Source organism: Nothoprocta perdicaria, unplaced genomic scaffold (assembly GCF_003342845.1).
Source record: "Nothoprocta perdicaria isolate Ctin4 unplaced genomic scaffold, notPer1 scaffold_45, whole genome shotgun sequence".
NCBI classification, from domain to species: domain Eukaryota; kingdom Metazoa; phylum Chordata; class Aves; order Tinamiformes; family Tinamidae; genus Nothoprocta; species Nothoprocta perdicaria.
In genome coordinates this window covers 3,165,543-3,181,848 of record NW_020455699.1, presented here as the reverse complement: position 1 = coordinate 3,181,848, position 16,306 = coordinate 3,165,543, and the positions used below count along the sequence as shown (strand labels likewise).

At 40.2% G+C, this 16,306-nt stretch overlaps 1 protein-coding gene across 1 annotated transcript; it reads right to left on the bottom strand.

Moving 5' to 3' along the window:
* Positions 1–9,664: 9,664 nt before the first annotated feature.
* MINAR2 (membrane integral NOTCH2 associated receptor 2) lies at positions 9,665–16,068 on the bottom strand. Its single transcript, XM_026046552.1, has 3 exons — positions 15,904–16,068; positions 10,658–10,903; positions 9,665–9,844 (listed from the first exon to the last, which is right to left on the bottom strand). Exons 1-3 carry the CDS (start codon positions 16,066–16,068, stop codon positions 9,665–9,667), a joined length of 591 nt encoding a protein of 196 aa, XP_025902337.1.
* Positions 16,069–16,306: the final 238 nt, after the last annotated feature.

Here is a 16,306-nt window from a genome sequence, read left to right as displayed (position 1 = left end):
TTTTTTTTTGTCATTTTAGAAGTCTTTTGTCTTTGACAGAGACTTCATGGGAGCTGCTGGGGAGAACACAGTTCAAGGGACCTCAGTTCCACTGTGCACCTCTGCACGGCTTGCACTGTCTATTGAGTTTGGATGCATTTTTTTTGAAAAGATTTCTGCTTAGCTTTATGTGCAGGAGCCCTAAAGACCTGCAAGAGCAAGAGATTTGCTACCACACTCTGAATCACACAACTCAGCCTGTGTGCTAAAACACGTGCTAGCAAGCATTTGCTGGTGCATAGACAGAAATTAATGCCTTCCAAAAAGATCRCTATCTTTGTCATCTGTCATTTCCTTATCTAGGTCATAAGATAATCCAGGTCATAATTGCCTCATATMTGAGGAAATATACTTTAACGGCCATCTCCAGGAGAAAAGCCATACGTGGCTTTTTCTTTTATTTTGTTTTAATTTAAGTGTATGCAATTTGATGCTGTCTTTGGACAAAAGGAATAAATGTATGTTTGTAAATTTTGATAAAAGCAATTCTGCCAGGATGTATTTTCTACAAAATAAACAAACAAACAAACAAACAGATTTAGTTCACAATAACAAGGCTAAATRATTTGAATGTTTTCATCCAAATGAAAGGAAGATAGAATCAAAGATGACCCCTCTAAATTTGCAGAAGTAATGTCCATCCTCCCAGTTCTTCTATTTGTGCATTCAAGAAAAGTATCAACTTCAGCTTGAGGAAAATCTTAAGGATTTAAGAAATTTTAAGAAAGTGTATGATAATGTTATTTTCATAAGTAGTAGACCCTATCACCTTGTTTGTTTTGTTAATATCTTCTGTAAGAAAAGGGGAATGTAACTTAGGGCCCAGTCCTGCAATTATAACACATAGCGGCTACAGTCAAACATTTCCTACAACTGGACTATATATGTTCTTCAGATTTTTTTTCTTTTAAGTGAAAAGCTGAAGGCCGTGGAGAGCAGACCTAATCTATAAGGCAGAAGAGTCTGCTCTGACATAATGAAAAAATGGGTTCAATTATGAGTTTTTTTTGTTTGTCTGTTTGTATATTTCACTCACATAAACAAGAACTTTGTTCATCTTTAGTTAGAAACATTATGTTGAATTTCTCAGAATTTCTTCATTTTCTTTTAATGGAATGGATAGGAAAGGGTTTTGGTTGTTTGTTAGTGGCATTACTGCATGCATGAAACCATATGTGCAGAACCCGTCAAAATTATTCACCTCTTTAGAGAGTCAAGAAAAAAAAAAGGAACTGAGGAAAGCCTCTGTCTAAAACCACATATTCCTTTCCTGTCAGTAGCACAGTGGTAACTAAGGCAGCATCTCTGTGCAAGAGATCCTGTACTTGCTAGRGAGCAGGAGCAGCTCATGCAGGTCTGGGGCTCAGTGGTAGTCCCTGCCATTGATTCCCATGCGACCAAAGACCAGCTCCTGCATTAGGAGAGCAGCCCTGACCTGCTGCTTGCCAGGACAGGTTCAGCCACCTCTTGGCTCCAAGATGCTCATTTTTCAGCTTCTGTTTGTTTTCATCAGTCTGCACTCATTTGCTCGGAGTCTCTGTAAAGAAACAGCGGCCACTTCTTCATTTTTCTGCCGCCAGTGCAAAGCTGTAGATTGCTTTCATGTGGCGCCTTGTTGTAACTTGCCCATACTTCTCCCTGCAGCTGGATAATCTGGACTGAAAAGCCACGTCCAARGGAGCTGTACAAATACGGTGAAGGATTTTGGAGCTTAATTCTGCTCTCCAAGCTCACGTGCTGCCAACTGGTGGCAAAAAATGCAAACTGGCTTAAGATAGAGGCCAGCTGCATCTGTAGCTGGCTCAAGAAACTTGAATGTTGGCTTGCAACTGAATCCATCATTGGCATATTCAGTTATAAGCAGGGCAGGTCAGTAATGGTGAAGTTAAATTAGTACAATAGAGGAAACTTCGGAAGAATCTTGTAACTATATTGTAAAAGGATGATTTATTCAGAAAATCTTGTCCAAGTTGTTATGATGAAGGATTATCCCACTCTGAATATAAAGAAAGAAATAAATACCACCAACAAAAAACTCTACAAAAATACTTGAACCTCGAAGCAGAAGCAGAAGCTCTAAGAGAGTGAGAGATCAAACGGAAGGCATGGGAAAACTTCTGGACTTTAATATCTGCCAATTAAGTTTGCTGTATTGCATTAGTTTCATTAAAGACAAAGAATTGGTGACTTGTGCAACCATATAACAACTGCATTCATCATCATTTCATCTATAGCTTCCTCCAATGAATGCTGCTGATATGATCTACAATAATTTATTCTCCAATACTTCATAAGCACGTCTTCCTATTATATTTGATGACTAGATAGGAAAATAATTTTGCATGCTGAGAACAATCCCTGATAATTCATCTTTTCTTGCCTTATATTCCCCACAGACAAGCTAGTAATCGTTCTTGTTAGGCAAATGAGGAGCAAGGAAGAGGATCCGCCTTCATCACTTCACCAACTCACCAACTGATCCATCATCGCTATACTTAGTTGTGCCTGAACCGAGGTGAATAATCTAGTGTAGTGTTTTTTTAGAAAGTAGAATGCAGCTCAGTATCTTGTCCTATGCAGTAGAAAGCAGCTCAGTATCTTGTCCTATGGACAAAGACCCATCAGTGGTAAATTATGTTGCCAAGGTCATGCAGATAGACAACATAGCCAGGGGAGTAACATTTAGTGGGTTCCACTGTGTAAGTCCTACCATGATCTATATTTGTTAGTCTTTGTAACATTGTAGGAACTTCAGGTGTTTTTATGGGACAGATGGGAGACATGAAAATCTGTCAGACTGTTTCAGAGCAAAATGGAACTTTACAATTCCTGATTTCCACTTGAAGCAGTGCTATTTTAATTCCCCAGATAGTTCTCAGCAATGGTGTTCAGTAAAAACTGATATTTGCCAGTGCTAGTCTTAAAAACAGCCTTGAGAAAGAGAGTGAAAAAGGAATAGAAAGCAAAAAAGAAAAAGTGAAAAAGAAAGAGAAAGAGAGAGAGAAAGAGAAAGAGAAAGGGAGAGAAAAGAAAAGAGAAGGAGAAAGAAAGAGAAAGAAACAGAAGAGAAAAGAAAAGGAAAAGGAAAAGGAAAAGGAAAAGGAAAAGGAAAATGAGAAAGGGAAAAAAAAAAAAAGAAAAAAAAAGAAAAAGAAAAAAAGCCAGCACCTTCAACTCCTTATTGAGGAACAAGCCTATTTGGATAATCCTACATAGCAGTATCCTAACAATTGGTTCAGCAGAATTCTCATTAAGGTGTGGTAGCATTTATAACATTATTCATTAAAAAGAAAAGCAACTGATAAAGCAAATATAAAGACTGAAGACTTGTGTTTGCCTCCATGTGGCCCGCAATCTTTGTTTTGTCAATTCAGCAGCACCAGTGCCAGCCATCCACAGAATATAATTCAGCTACAGCTCCTCTGCCTAAAAAGCCTGTGTGCTGCTGTGCATATTAAGCATTTTCCATAGGATATTGTGCTTGAAGCTCAAAAAGAAGCAAGTACAGACAACAGAAATCAGTCTAGATACACACAAAAAAACTGTCTTCCATAGCTAAGCCACTTTTTATTATCCTCAGCACGGACCATCTTTGCCTTCTGTTCTTCTGAAGGGGCACAAAGTTAGAACAGATTGAACCTAACAGGCAAAGACAAAATATTGCTTTAAGATGCACATTTATATATATTTTTCTTTATTCAGCTTCTTTATTCAGCTTCTTTACTCACTTAAAAAATGGAACTTTAAGACTGAAATTTTGCTTTATATACTTCACAGGCAATTTAAACACAGAAGTCCACCAAAATGGAAGCAAATAAACCAGACACGGAATAGATTTATTCTGTGCGTAGTGTATCTACTGTGTTCTATACTGAATCCTCCTTTCCCCTTATCTCCACAGTGCTTCCTCCAACACAACGAATTTCGTAAGAAGCAGCTAGGAAACTCCCAGATGAACCTACTTCAAGCTACAGGAGTTGCAATTCAGTGCGGCAGATGCAGCAAGTTGATGTTTGAGACAGAAGTGGTCTTTTGGAGCATTTCCAAGAGGAGCACAGTCAGCATCCAGAAACTCTCAGGGGGAAGCAAGCCCTTTTCCAGTATGCTTGTTAAGACACTGGGATATTTGGAGATATCTGTGAAACTGAGCATGTGGGTGAAAGGTCCACCATCTCAGGATTTAGATCTCCTGAAACTGTAGCGTATCATACTGCTATTAACCAATTATTCTCCTCTTTTATAATAACACAAAAACAGTTTGCTCTCTTCCTTCATGCCTTGAAAACAATATCCGTATTACAAGAGTTTTGCTGCTGTTAAGGTAGCCTTAATAGATCTTAATATATCAACAGAGAGAGCATTTAGCCTTTTATTTCCCAGAACCACATGAATTATGTGAGAGTGTGAGGGCAAAACAAACAAACAAACAAACGTCATCTATAATATATTGTGGTTCTTGGATTCAGTGTCTTCTGAAAACAGGATGGTAGAAGAACCACTCTGAAGTATATTCAGCTCTGGAGCTCCACAAATTTGCCTTCTACAACAAGAAACTCACACAAAACCCTCTGTCAGGAAGTTGTGGGGCTGTCAGGGCACACACCATCGCTGCCCAGACCAGSTCCTTCCTGGGAAAGGCCACTGGAAAGCAGCTGCAAACGGAAGAAGTAGGCATCACATTTTCGAGGGGATGTGGGCACAAGCTCTTTATCATCTCAGAGTACACTGCTCTTCAAACTTGAACCACATCTATACTTCAGCAGCAACTTTCTTGCATTCTGTTTGTAGTTAGGAAGTAACCATTGAGGGACATTTGAGTTCTGCAATAGATCTATTTACATAGCTCCAAGTGTCATTCGTTAATACAAGAAAGTCTAAAAATGCTGCAACATAAACACCTGCATACTAGACAGTGAGGTACCTTCAAGAATTATCTTAGTTTATGATTTGAGCCTAGCTCAGTAGGATAGATCGCACATCTGCAAAAAGCCCAGATCTCATTACTTGTGAACTTAAACTGGTTGCAAAGTAAGCAGATGTTGTAGCCTGTTCTGTGCCAAAGCATCTCTTACCTAATTGTCAGCACAGGGATTTGGAGAAACCCTCCTGATCTTTCTGTGACAGAGACAGAAATACATCCACCCAGGTTCTGCTCTTATAGCTCTCTAGCAGTCAAATCAGTGCTAATGAAACCCTCACATCATTGAGCATAACTCACATCATTGCATTTTCCTTTTTTAAATTTCACCTAACATTACCTGTATCAAAATGTAAAGTCACTCTTTCCTTCTTTTGATCTTTTGAAATTTKCCTTCTCTTCTAAGAAACGTATTGCCAGAGGAAAAAAAAAAAAAAAAAAGAACAAAAGCTGAAGCTAGAAAATGTGGAAACATATGCTGTACTGAACTAACCAGCCCTGCAATACCCTTTCTGTGGATAAGCTCTTATCTTTCACTATGGTAGAAAAATAGCCGTAGTTTTCCAAAAATAGTGGCAGATAGAGCTTTGCCACCAACCAGGATCCAGTGTGCCACATCTTCAGAAATGAAAAATATGAGATGAGAGAGACAATGAGAAATCAGTTGTGTATTTTTTGCATATTATTTAGCTGGACACTTGTTTTGGGAGCAGGAGGTAGCAGTGGGGAGGCCAATGAAGAGAAGAAAGATAAAGAGAAAAGTTGGGAATGTCATCCTGGAAATTTTGCAAGATACTGTAGCAGTTTGGGAAAACTCACTGTACTAAAAGAAGTTAAAAAATAAAAATAAAAAAAAAATCTGGTTCTTAGAAAGTTCCACAAGCTAATCCTTATTTGTTGGAAGTTAATGTTACTAAAATTGCTTGTGAAAGCCATTGCCAGTACAATTAGAAGTTGGCAGTGTCTGAGCAAACAAAAGCTCCTGTACATTTTCTTCTATAATTGTGATGGAACTCAGCTTGCAAAAATAAATGTCTGGCTGTGTATTTGTATGACTGCAACAAAAGGACTATGGTCTTTTATATTGAAAAGTTGCATGTCAAATGCATAGCAATCTTGTTCACTTTTTGTTTAAAATCAGTATTCCCTGTTCATTGTTCTTCTAATRTGAAACTTGAAAGGCTGAAGCAGGTCAGTATCATATGAGTGTTAAACTCAGGACAAGTTCACTGCCATTGATGGACTTTCTGTCAAGGTGAATTTTGGCTGATGTAAGTCTTTTGCTTTTGATAGCATCTTGTGCTCCTTAGCATATGCCTGAGGAAATGGAAAATTATTTGTGTGTAGCCACTTGGAAATTTCTAAGGAACACATATGCAGTGGACCAGTTTCTTGGTCAAGTCACCAACACAAGTGCTCTGTCTCCCTACCCTCCACCAGTAGCCAGTGCTACTCACGATGTGTGGGAAGAAGCTAAGGTAAGGAACAAAGAACGAAAAGACACCATTCCTCCTCTTAGGAGAAGGCAGAGCATAGCAGAAGGCTGAAAAATGCAGCAGACAGTAATGTAATATTACTGTATTAATATATTAATGTAGTAAGGGATGACTCAGTGGCATATATTGGACCTGTATTTCATATGTATGCTTTTACTAGCTATTAAGTAGAATGAGGGATTCTACATAGGAGACTTTGYTGGAAATTGAGTTGCATACTATTAGAATCAGAATTAGAATCAAAAGCCATATTGACATATGTTTGTATACTGATCTAAACTGAACTCCTTGCTTATTTTTAAACATTTGCTTAAATCCCGCTGAAGTGGAATAAATTTACATGTAAGTGGTCTTTTCAAGCTAGGAATAAACTCCTGAATTGAGATCTTAGATTTTACTGAATATGGAAAAAGATATTGTATGTCCTATTTGAATGCCATTACCTGCTAGACCTATTTCACTCTTCTAGCTTTAAAAGCACTTTTATAATACACTAAAAGTGCAATTTTCCAAGCATCAGTCCTCGTCTAGGAGTTATAGATTTTTGTTTGTTTATTTGTTTTGTTTTGTTTTGTTTTTTTCATCAGTACCCTGTCAAAGATAATTTAAAATCTGATCAGTAAAGCATCCATGCAAAGCACTCTTGTCAACCACAAAATATAATTGCYCATGTACAACATGTCTCAATGTTTTATCCAATGATTGACCAAGTGGTGCTTCATCAATTACCTTTAGAGAAAGCAAATTGTTTGAAGCGATCTCACACTCCACTCAACTTGAAAAGTGCTCGTTTGCCATCTCTGAATCTACTCTCCCTGCAAATGTATTTAACTCTGGATTATTTTCTCAAACTCAAGAAAGCAAAGCAGAAGCACAAGCAGAAACTCTAGGACTRCTCCTTCGCATGAGCAGCGCTTGCCTGCTTCCCTACAGGAACTGCAGGTGCTCTCACGAAGCGACAGGGACGGACTTTTTGCCTTTTTCCCCCTCTTTTTCTGTATATTTACTTGGTTTTGGCGCTCAGAGTGGAGCACAAGGAGCTTGCAAGGGCCGCGCAGGGGCGGCGTTCGGACACCGGGTGGCAGCAAAGGAGCCCTCATGAGCGAAGTCACGACGGGAACGTCCAAAAATAAAATACTAAGTGTTTATACACACACATATATATATCAATATCAAATAAAATATTTAAAAATAAATATGTATATATATGTATAAACAAAAAAACTCAAATGGCAGAAAAGCCATCAAAACGTGCCTGGAAGTTTTTTTGCCTTTGCCATCTCCCCGCTAGATGACAGCAGTGCAACTGGGCTGAAACAGCCAGTAATGGATTTATGGAGAAAACGATTTTAGACCCGCTGCTAAACCCTCGGAGAGCAATACAGTTAAGAAACTCTCATTATTGGCYGTTTTCCTGGAAATTACAGTGCTCTTTGCTTTTAGGCTTCCCGCCTACAGGCCTCAATGATTTACAAAAATACATTTCTGCATTGTATGCAGTGCACTTAAAGCCAATGTACTCAGACTGGAAAAAAAAAAAAAAAAACAGTTAAGTATTGTTGCTTATTGTTGCTTTAATGTGAATAATTACTTTGTAATGTCAGCTATTAGTCTTGTAAAATGTTTCTAAGCTTTTACTCCCATAAACTGAATGGATCTGATCTTCCAGACAAAAAGCCTGTCTACATGAGAACTACAGAAGCCCGGAGATTGAGTTCCCCAGTATTTTTACAGCTCCATCCAATTTTATAATATACTTACTAATTTTATGCCAATGGCTTTGTATTAAAATGCAGCTACACTTTTGCTATAGCCTGGGCACCAGATTAAAGCACAACATTATTTTAACGTGAGCCTTCAAAGAAGTTATGGTACATACTGCAACAGACAAAATAGTTGATGAAACAAACTAGATTCAAGCTTGAACAAGAGGAAATGGGGAATTAAGTATGTTTACCTCCTTGTTTCCCCATCAATGAAGATGAAACCACCCGAAATGAATGCAACGCACCCAGCCCTGCAAGGTATAAATAGAGCATGTCCAGGATTGAAAGGGGGCAACATACACTTGTCCACCTTTATCCTATTCTTGACTTATTTCAAAGCGCTTTCTGTTTGAAGAAGGGCAGCACTGATATATAAAACCAGCTTCCTGGGTTACATGTCCCTGTGAGGTTTGCTTGTGCAAGTGAGGGTAATTCCCCGCTCAGCAGCACTGCAGCTGTAGCTCTAACATAGAGGTGTGAGGGACCTACAGCCCACAAAGAGCTTGGCAGAGACAAAAGAAATAATGCAAGTGCTTCTTTCTTTTTATTTTGTTATTAAATTTCTTTGGCATTTCATCTCTTATTTTCAATCTCCTAATTATTCTGAGGTACATCAACTTAATTGTCCGACTCCCATTATTTAGTTTTTGTTCCTTTCCTTTACAAATGACCTTTTACATGGCAGTATCACATAATATTTAATTTTTTCACTGTATACTGTAATTCCAACTTACACCCTAGTACAAATTYTGCTCCATTTTCTCACACAGCTTATTAAAAAAAATTACTCTCCCTTTTGGGGTGACAGAATTGCTACATGTTTAGTTAACAGGACATAGGGGTGAAAAAACCTTGCCTCAGAAAATTCTTTTGATGGAAGTTCAAAGATTTCAAGATTTCTGTGTTTTTACTCCTCTGACAAGACATAAGGAAACATTTATGCATTTAAGGTAGCATTTTGGTAAGTTCTGAGTTGCTTTTGGTCATTAGTAATGTATATTTTTTGTTTGAGAAATCTTTGGGATATCTTGAATACTACTTTATGCTATTTTTATRTATTCAAATCATAGCTAGCATAGAAAAGTGAAGATGGTGGTGCATATTTACTAGAACAAATAATCAAGTAGTTGCTTATATTGACCGTATGTACCATACTAAAGATTGCATCTGGCCCAAATCACTAGTCAAAAGAATAAGGCATTATGAGAAGTGACTTATTTATAGTTTTCCTTTTAATTATACCCATAAGGCAAGTTCTGTTTTGCTCAGTGTACTTGTTTCTTTTCAGGATCAATTCCGTATGCTGCACAGGAACATTATAATGTAGTGATGTCAAACAAATTGTATTTGTGACAAAAATTCGGGAAATTCAATAAAACAAGGGAGGGGAATAGCTTAATAAAAATTATTTATTGAAAAACTTCCATCAACAGTATTTGGCTGCATTAAGTAAGTAAAATGCTGAGGGTGAGTATGATAATCAGGATGCACACAGCTAACACAATGAGCAGGATGATTCGGCAACATTTGGAATTTTTTTTTTCTTTCTCTTTSTTTTTTATCAAGGTATCATACCCAGGAGTATAAATATCCCCCATCCAGAACTGTAGATCATTAGGATTTTCCTAAAAGAAAAATCAGAAAATGGACTCAGTTCCTCTGTCTTGCACATAAAGCCATTAGGACATAGCTAGAGTATTCTGGCTCTCATCAGATTGTGATTAATGAATTTAAATCATCATAACATAAATACAAGAGACTTTCWCTTGAACACAGGTTGCACTACTTGCCAGATGTTGCAAATGTTGTTCCACYGGGGAAAATTAAAACCATGTATGTTTTTAGCCAGGAACCAAACATAACGCACCAGCCTTTGTAAAGCGATTAGAAGACCTGAAGAAACCATGTCAAAGAAAAGATACTAATTTACACAGGCCAATAGAAGTCACTTTCAAAAACAAAGGAATAAAAAAGAAAAAAAAAAAAAGGAAATGGAACCATAAAAGGGTCAACCCACAAGCAGGAAGGATTCTACATGATGGAAGGCTGAGGAAATATATGCTAACTGATAAACAGAAGGATGCCATTTAAATGGATATTTATGTGACCATTTAGTACATCGGTTCCTCAATTATGAATCTCCTCCCTATTTTTCTTAGTAAGATAAAAACTGTGCAGTCTCCATTTTATGGATGGGGAAATGAGTTATGGGCTGTGGTGGCAGAAGAGTTTTTGTAGCCACAGAGGTCATCTTCAGCCAAGTTGAAACAATAGGTGTCTAATCAGATGTAGGCTGCTTTTTCAGGTGAGGCTGGTGTCATGTGTGTGCAGGAAAGCATGTTCATCCTCACTTCTGGAATCCCACCAGGAGCGAGCAGAACATTCTACCTTGCAGTTTGTGCACACGCATCATCACGTGCACATGAGCAGCACCTTACCTTGATGAGGGTGGCCAAGTTGGAGTGCAGTGAATGTCTGTCAAAGTCTTGCGCGGTCCAGGAAGGAATCTTTTTCTTCTCCTCCCAGTCGCCCTCCACATAGATATCACTGTACAAGGGGTTGCTTTTGATTGTAGATTTAAGGGTGATGGGTGTAATGTGTTTCCCAAGTGCTTTGTCTATCATTTCTTGGCTGGTCCCACTCACTTCCAAGCCAGGCAGGTCTGTGACATTTTTCTTTTCTCTCTGTAAGACACAAGTTAGAACAGAAGGTGACTTTCCTCTCTGTTTACCTATGATATTGGCCCCATTCCAGTGTTATCATCTGTAATAGAGTAGAAGCATTTTTAAAATTACACATGCACCAATTTTTCTTGTCCTGGGAAACATCTACAGTGAAATAAGGGGGCCTGACTCTTCACTTTGTGCAGATTTCTTCCTTATGTGGTAAGCATATGGGTGTAATATGAAGACCAAACTTCTGTGCTAACACAAACTGACACAATGATGCTTGCAGGAGGAAGAGCCCTACCGTAGATGAAGGAGCACCCCAGTGAAGCTTGCAGTTCTGAGGAAACCCAGGGGAGTGTGATGCAGAAGCAGAGTTGTGAGCACAGAGCTGAGAAGCAGAACTGTGAGCACAGAGCTGAGCAGATGTTACAGAGCGCAAAGGCTACAGGGTCTAGCTTTCCTGGAGATGCACCTCAGAGAGCAGGGCTAGGACAAGCTGTGGGGCGAAACAAGCACTGAGGCAGCATGACGAAGGAGAGGGGCTGCTGCAGGTGGGGCGAGCTTCCACTTTTGGTGGGAACCGCCTGCAATACCACATCGTCACCTCCCTCATGTCTCAGTGCCCTTGCACATGCACAGAGTCAGTCTGGGGCAGCCAAGTGTAGCCACAGAGCAGAGCGGCTGGTTTCCTTGAAAATGGAAAGAACCAGGAGAGAAAAAAACAGCCTTTATCTAAGGCTAGCCCTAGCATCGTGCTTGCATCATTCTTATCACCAAATGGTGCACAAACGACATGTTTCCTATCAAGAATTATCATTAGTAGGTAGGTGGATCCTCAGTGCCCTCCCAGTCCCTCTGTTAGTTCATGATTTCCATATGTCATTCCTTAACCTTGACATATTCCCYGACAATATTAGCCTTTGCATTGCAGTTGGAGCAGACACTGAAGCTCGTTGGATTCTTCTGGCCAGATTTCAGCTGAGCTGGTGTTTTTAACTGTCATTTCTTTCTGACTGCATTTTATTTTATTTTATTTATTTCTCATTTAAAATTTGTCAAAGACCTTAATAGTGCATCCCTCAGGCTTGCTATATAGTTGAATTTGGAGAACATTTTGCTGAAGAAGGCAAACTGTCTCAACAGGGGACGTTCAGTCTCCTTAGGCTAAAATGTTGTGAAAAGAATGTGACTTGACAGTAATTTTTAAAGCTGTTTTAAATATAAAAAAAAAAATCTCCAAAACTGGATATAAAAGGCATGATGCAAAATTTGTTCTTAAAAGAGTACTTTGTGGCAAAACTTTTGTGGCAAAACTTTTTTTTTCTTTCTTTCTTTCTTTGCCTGAGGACTATCTTCCTTCTCATGGACAGCAAGACATGGGAACTGGAGAGTGTGGTACCCTGGAGGAAAACCAGCAAGGAAATATGATGGGAGGAGCAATGTGATTTTACCATGCGAGCTGGAAATTAGGGCAGGAGAAGGCTTTGGAAGGCAGACACAGACATGCCAAGTTAATGAGGAGAATATGCTTGAGTACTGCTGAATGTGCAGTGGTGAAACTTTTGCAGCAGCTACATCTTAGAGACTAGATAGGAAACAGGAATGAGAGAAGTTTGAAAGAAAAACAAATAAGACAAGATTTAAGTCCAACAAATGATAAAGAGAAACAGATTGCATGAAACATACCTATTTATGCAAAAAGCAGAGAAAGAGATTACAGCATAAAAAATACACCTACATGTATTAATTCAAGGAGAAAACTGCACATTTCTGCTTTTAACATCCACAAGATCTTCCAGCACTGTTTTCACAGATTTCTATTCCTTGATTCTGATTCAGGAGAATAAATGTTTAAAGAAAGGCGAGAGTAATGTAAACCAAGAACTATATTCACCATATCTGAGAGCGGACTTGAGTGAGGGTGGAACAGCCCTTCTCTAAATCCAGCATTATAACATGTAGCATGTGTCACCCTTCACCCAAGTGGGGCAGAGAACACCTCATCCTCAAAGCAAGAGTGGTTATGAACAAACTGAGAAACTGTAGCTGAAAAGCTTTGAGGAAATAACCACAGCCAGGCTAACACTCTGTCGAATCCAGGATAGACAAGGCCCATCTCCTGGCCATCCCCTCATCCGGATCTCACGAGATGGGATCGGTGAGCAGCCTCAAGACAAGTGGATTGGACAGTGTAACTCAATGCACAAAGAGGGATCCTGGGGGCCCCCAGGACAGCAGCTGCGGCAGGGATCACGATCCAAAGAGGCAGAAGCTCTTTGTGCTGTAATGCCTGCAAGCCAGGCCTCCAGATACTGCAGGAAGTGTTCTGCAAGAGCTCCTCAAGCCAAATAAAAGTGAGTGATTACTGTATTGGCAAGTAATTTGGGGAGAATTTCAACCTTCTGTTGTATAAAGTGTGTTGACCCTCCCCCAAGAAGCTCCCAGCATGGCAAAAGACATTTTTCTTTTACAAAGGCTTGTTCCTAAGAGCTGCAAAAAGGTCTGATGGACAAAATGCTGCTAGGTAGYGATGTAAATCATTCCCTGTAGTATCTGTAACAACTGTGCAGATATTGCAATACATCCATTCAGTAAATAAAATTTATTTATCATTATATATAATTGCTGGATCTTTCAAATTTCCTTTCTGTATTTTCCATTCATCTGATCTAACAGAGAATGTGGGGAATACCAACCAGTAAAACTCCCCGAGTCTAGGCAAGCAGATGTGAAAGCCAACAGGGCAGACAGATCACTTCAAGGACTCTTCATGCCTTGGAAGGGAAGGGAATGAAGGAGCATCAGATGTGCTTTGCRGGGACATGCAGCAGGATCATACACCACAAGGTAACTTGGGAGCCAATCTGACATGAGGAGAAGATCAGAAGGTGGCTATAAAAACATGCAATCCTAAATGGTAGCACTCAGAAAGAGCATTATCAGAGAAAAAAAGAGGCCTTCATCCTGACTGCTTTTATTACAGAGTGTCTGGARTACTTTTGTCCTAATAAGTAACTATTTACTTGAAGAAAGCTGTTTTGTCCGTTGCTCATTACAGAGATCTGCAGGGTTGTGAGCATGTTACATAAAAACTGCTGTACAGAGTCAGCCCAGAGCTGCTGCCAACCTTGCAGCTGGTGTCTGGCTGCGGCCAGTTGCAAATGTCTGGGGAAGGCGGAGGGAACAGGAGAAGTATGTAATGCTTCTTACATTCAAGAATGTAAGAGCCAAGGGACAAGCAAGTGACTGTAACCCTAGCACCTAGCTAAGAGGTGAAAATCTTGTCTTGCAGACTTCAGCTACATGCAAAGGATGATCTGAGAGAAAAGTTAAGGGAACAGGGTTATTTAGCATGGACCCTATAAGGTGTGCAGTGGTAAAATTTATAGAGAGTTGTAAATTTCTTAAGCACCTCTAGCAGAGAAGTAGTGCAGCATCCAAAAGCAAAATGCTGTTCAGAAGAAATAGAGAAGGATAAAGGCAGGAAAGGAAAGCTGGGGAATTGCAACGACTGGGCCAGATAGCTGAAAATGCAGCAATGCACCTYGGTTCACAGTAGTGGAAGAAGACAATTAAATTGGGTGTATTCCTGCATTTGGAAACACAGTGTGGGGCAGACAGTCCACCAGGAGTGTCCAGAAAGCTGCCAGCAGCTAGCTCTGCTCRGAAGAACCAGCCTGTGCTTTTCATGCTGCTTCTCATGAGGGAAGGCTGAGACTCCTGAACTGCTTTATGGACTGTTGCATTTAAAATAYATGATGAAAATACTAAATGGGAAAACTCAGGCCCAGAACAGGAGATGCAAGGCAAGAATGATGAGCTACAGCTTTTGTCTGTTAGAAATACATATTGCTTGTATAAAAAAATGCCTTTTTATAGCAAAAATAAATCAAAATGCTTATAGGTGGAGGGAACATGTTAGAGCACTTAGGGGCCCCTCATTTTGCACTATCTCCTGATAAAGGGCTGGAAGGAGTCCCAAGAAACAAGAGCTTCTTAAATAGCTTCTTAAATGGCTTCCTGGGCAGGGACTTGCTCTCTGGCTTTAATGGCTTCACACACATGGATGACCACCCTTGAGTGAGGAGCTGTTGGGAGGGAGCACACGGAAACCGCCCCATGCCGTGGAGGGAGCTGTGGGATGTGGCCAGCTGGGGTGGCCACCCCTCACTGAGCCCCATGGACAGATGCACTTCCCCACGCCAGGACGGGAAGCAGAGCAGGCAGCTGGCGCTCCCGACAGGGTGGGGAATGGCCCCCGGCTCCCAGGGCGTCCGGAAAAGGGGAAGGAGGAAGCAGGGCCGGCGGGGTGCGAGCTGATGCAGCTGGGCTGCTGCTGAGCCCAGCTCAGCATCTCCAGGGCCTCCTCTGTGCCGTGCTGACATAGCTATTTATTTATTTATTTTAACAGAGAAACTGCTACTGCTGCTTTAGAGTAACTTAACCCAGTCAGTCTCCTATCAAGGTAATACAAGGATGAGAGCAGAAAGAGAAAGAGGAAAAAAGGTAAAACAGAGGAAGCTGCTGCAAGCTGTAGCCAGTAAGACATTAGCAAGGATGTCTGATACTATACACACCTCACAGGGTTAGARGAATACAGTCTGGATTTTCATGTTTAAGCCTGAATTTTATCTCCTGTTTCTTTTTCCTTCTTTCTCGTATCTCAAAGTTCTTCTACAAGGGACTTCCACACTTGGCCCCTTACTACAATTAATTGCAATTTGTTATTAATAAATGTGCTGAAAAATGCTATGAAAATACTACAAGTGGTAGTGGTACCCCCTGCTTTATTGAAATGAAGTAGGTTGAYCACCACAAAAATGGTGTGTGCACTCCTGAAGCCTGATTCTTCCTAAAGTCAATGGGAAAAATCCCAGGGCCGTCAAAGGTGGGATTTGGGAACACTGGCAGCCGAATCAACAGCAGAAGGCTCAAACTCACTTGCTGTTTGTCTGCAGATCCCACAAACAAGATAGAAAGAAAACAGGGAGAAAGATATCCACTGTTACACTTACCTGCGAATAGACTCTGTTGTGCCACCGCTGCGCTGCAGGTAAAGCTGCTTCTGGGAATTTCACCAGGTGAGCTTGGAAGAAGGCAGAGTTTTTCACCAAAGACTTCACCTCCAGCTGYAGGAATTTATTGGGGTGGTTGTTATTTGGCAAAACGGAGAAATCCATGTTTCCCTCCTGTCGAGTAATAGTGAAAACAGCCCAAGCTCCCGCTTCCTGGCTGTGCATGCTCTCTCTATTATTAATGACGTGAAGAGGGATACGACAGTTTCCTGAAACTGTATCTGACCCCTGTTTGGTGTCAGCCTTACTTATATCATCTACCTATGATAAAAGATCTTTTTGAAGTGGCAGAGAGGACAGGACATGTTTGTCTAAGTACTGAGCTTAAGTTTTCAAGTTSAAG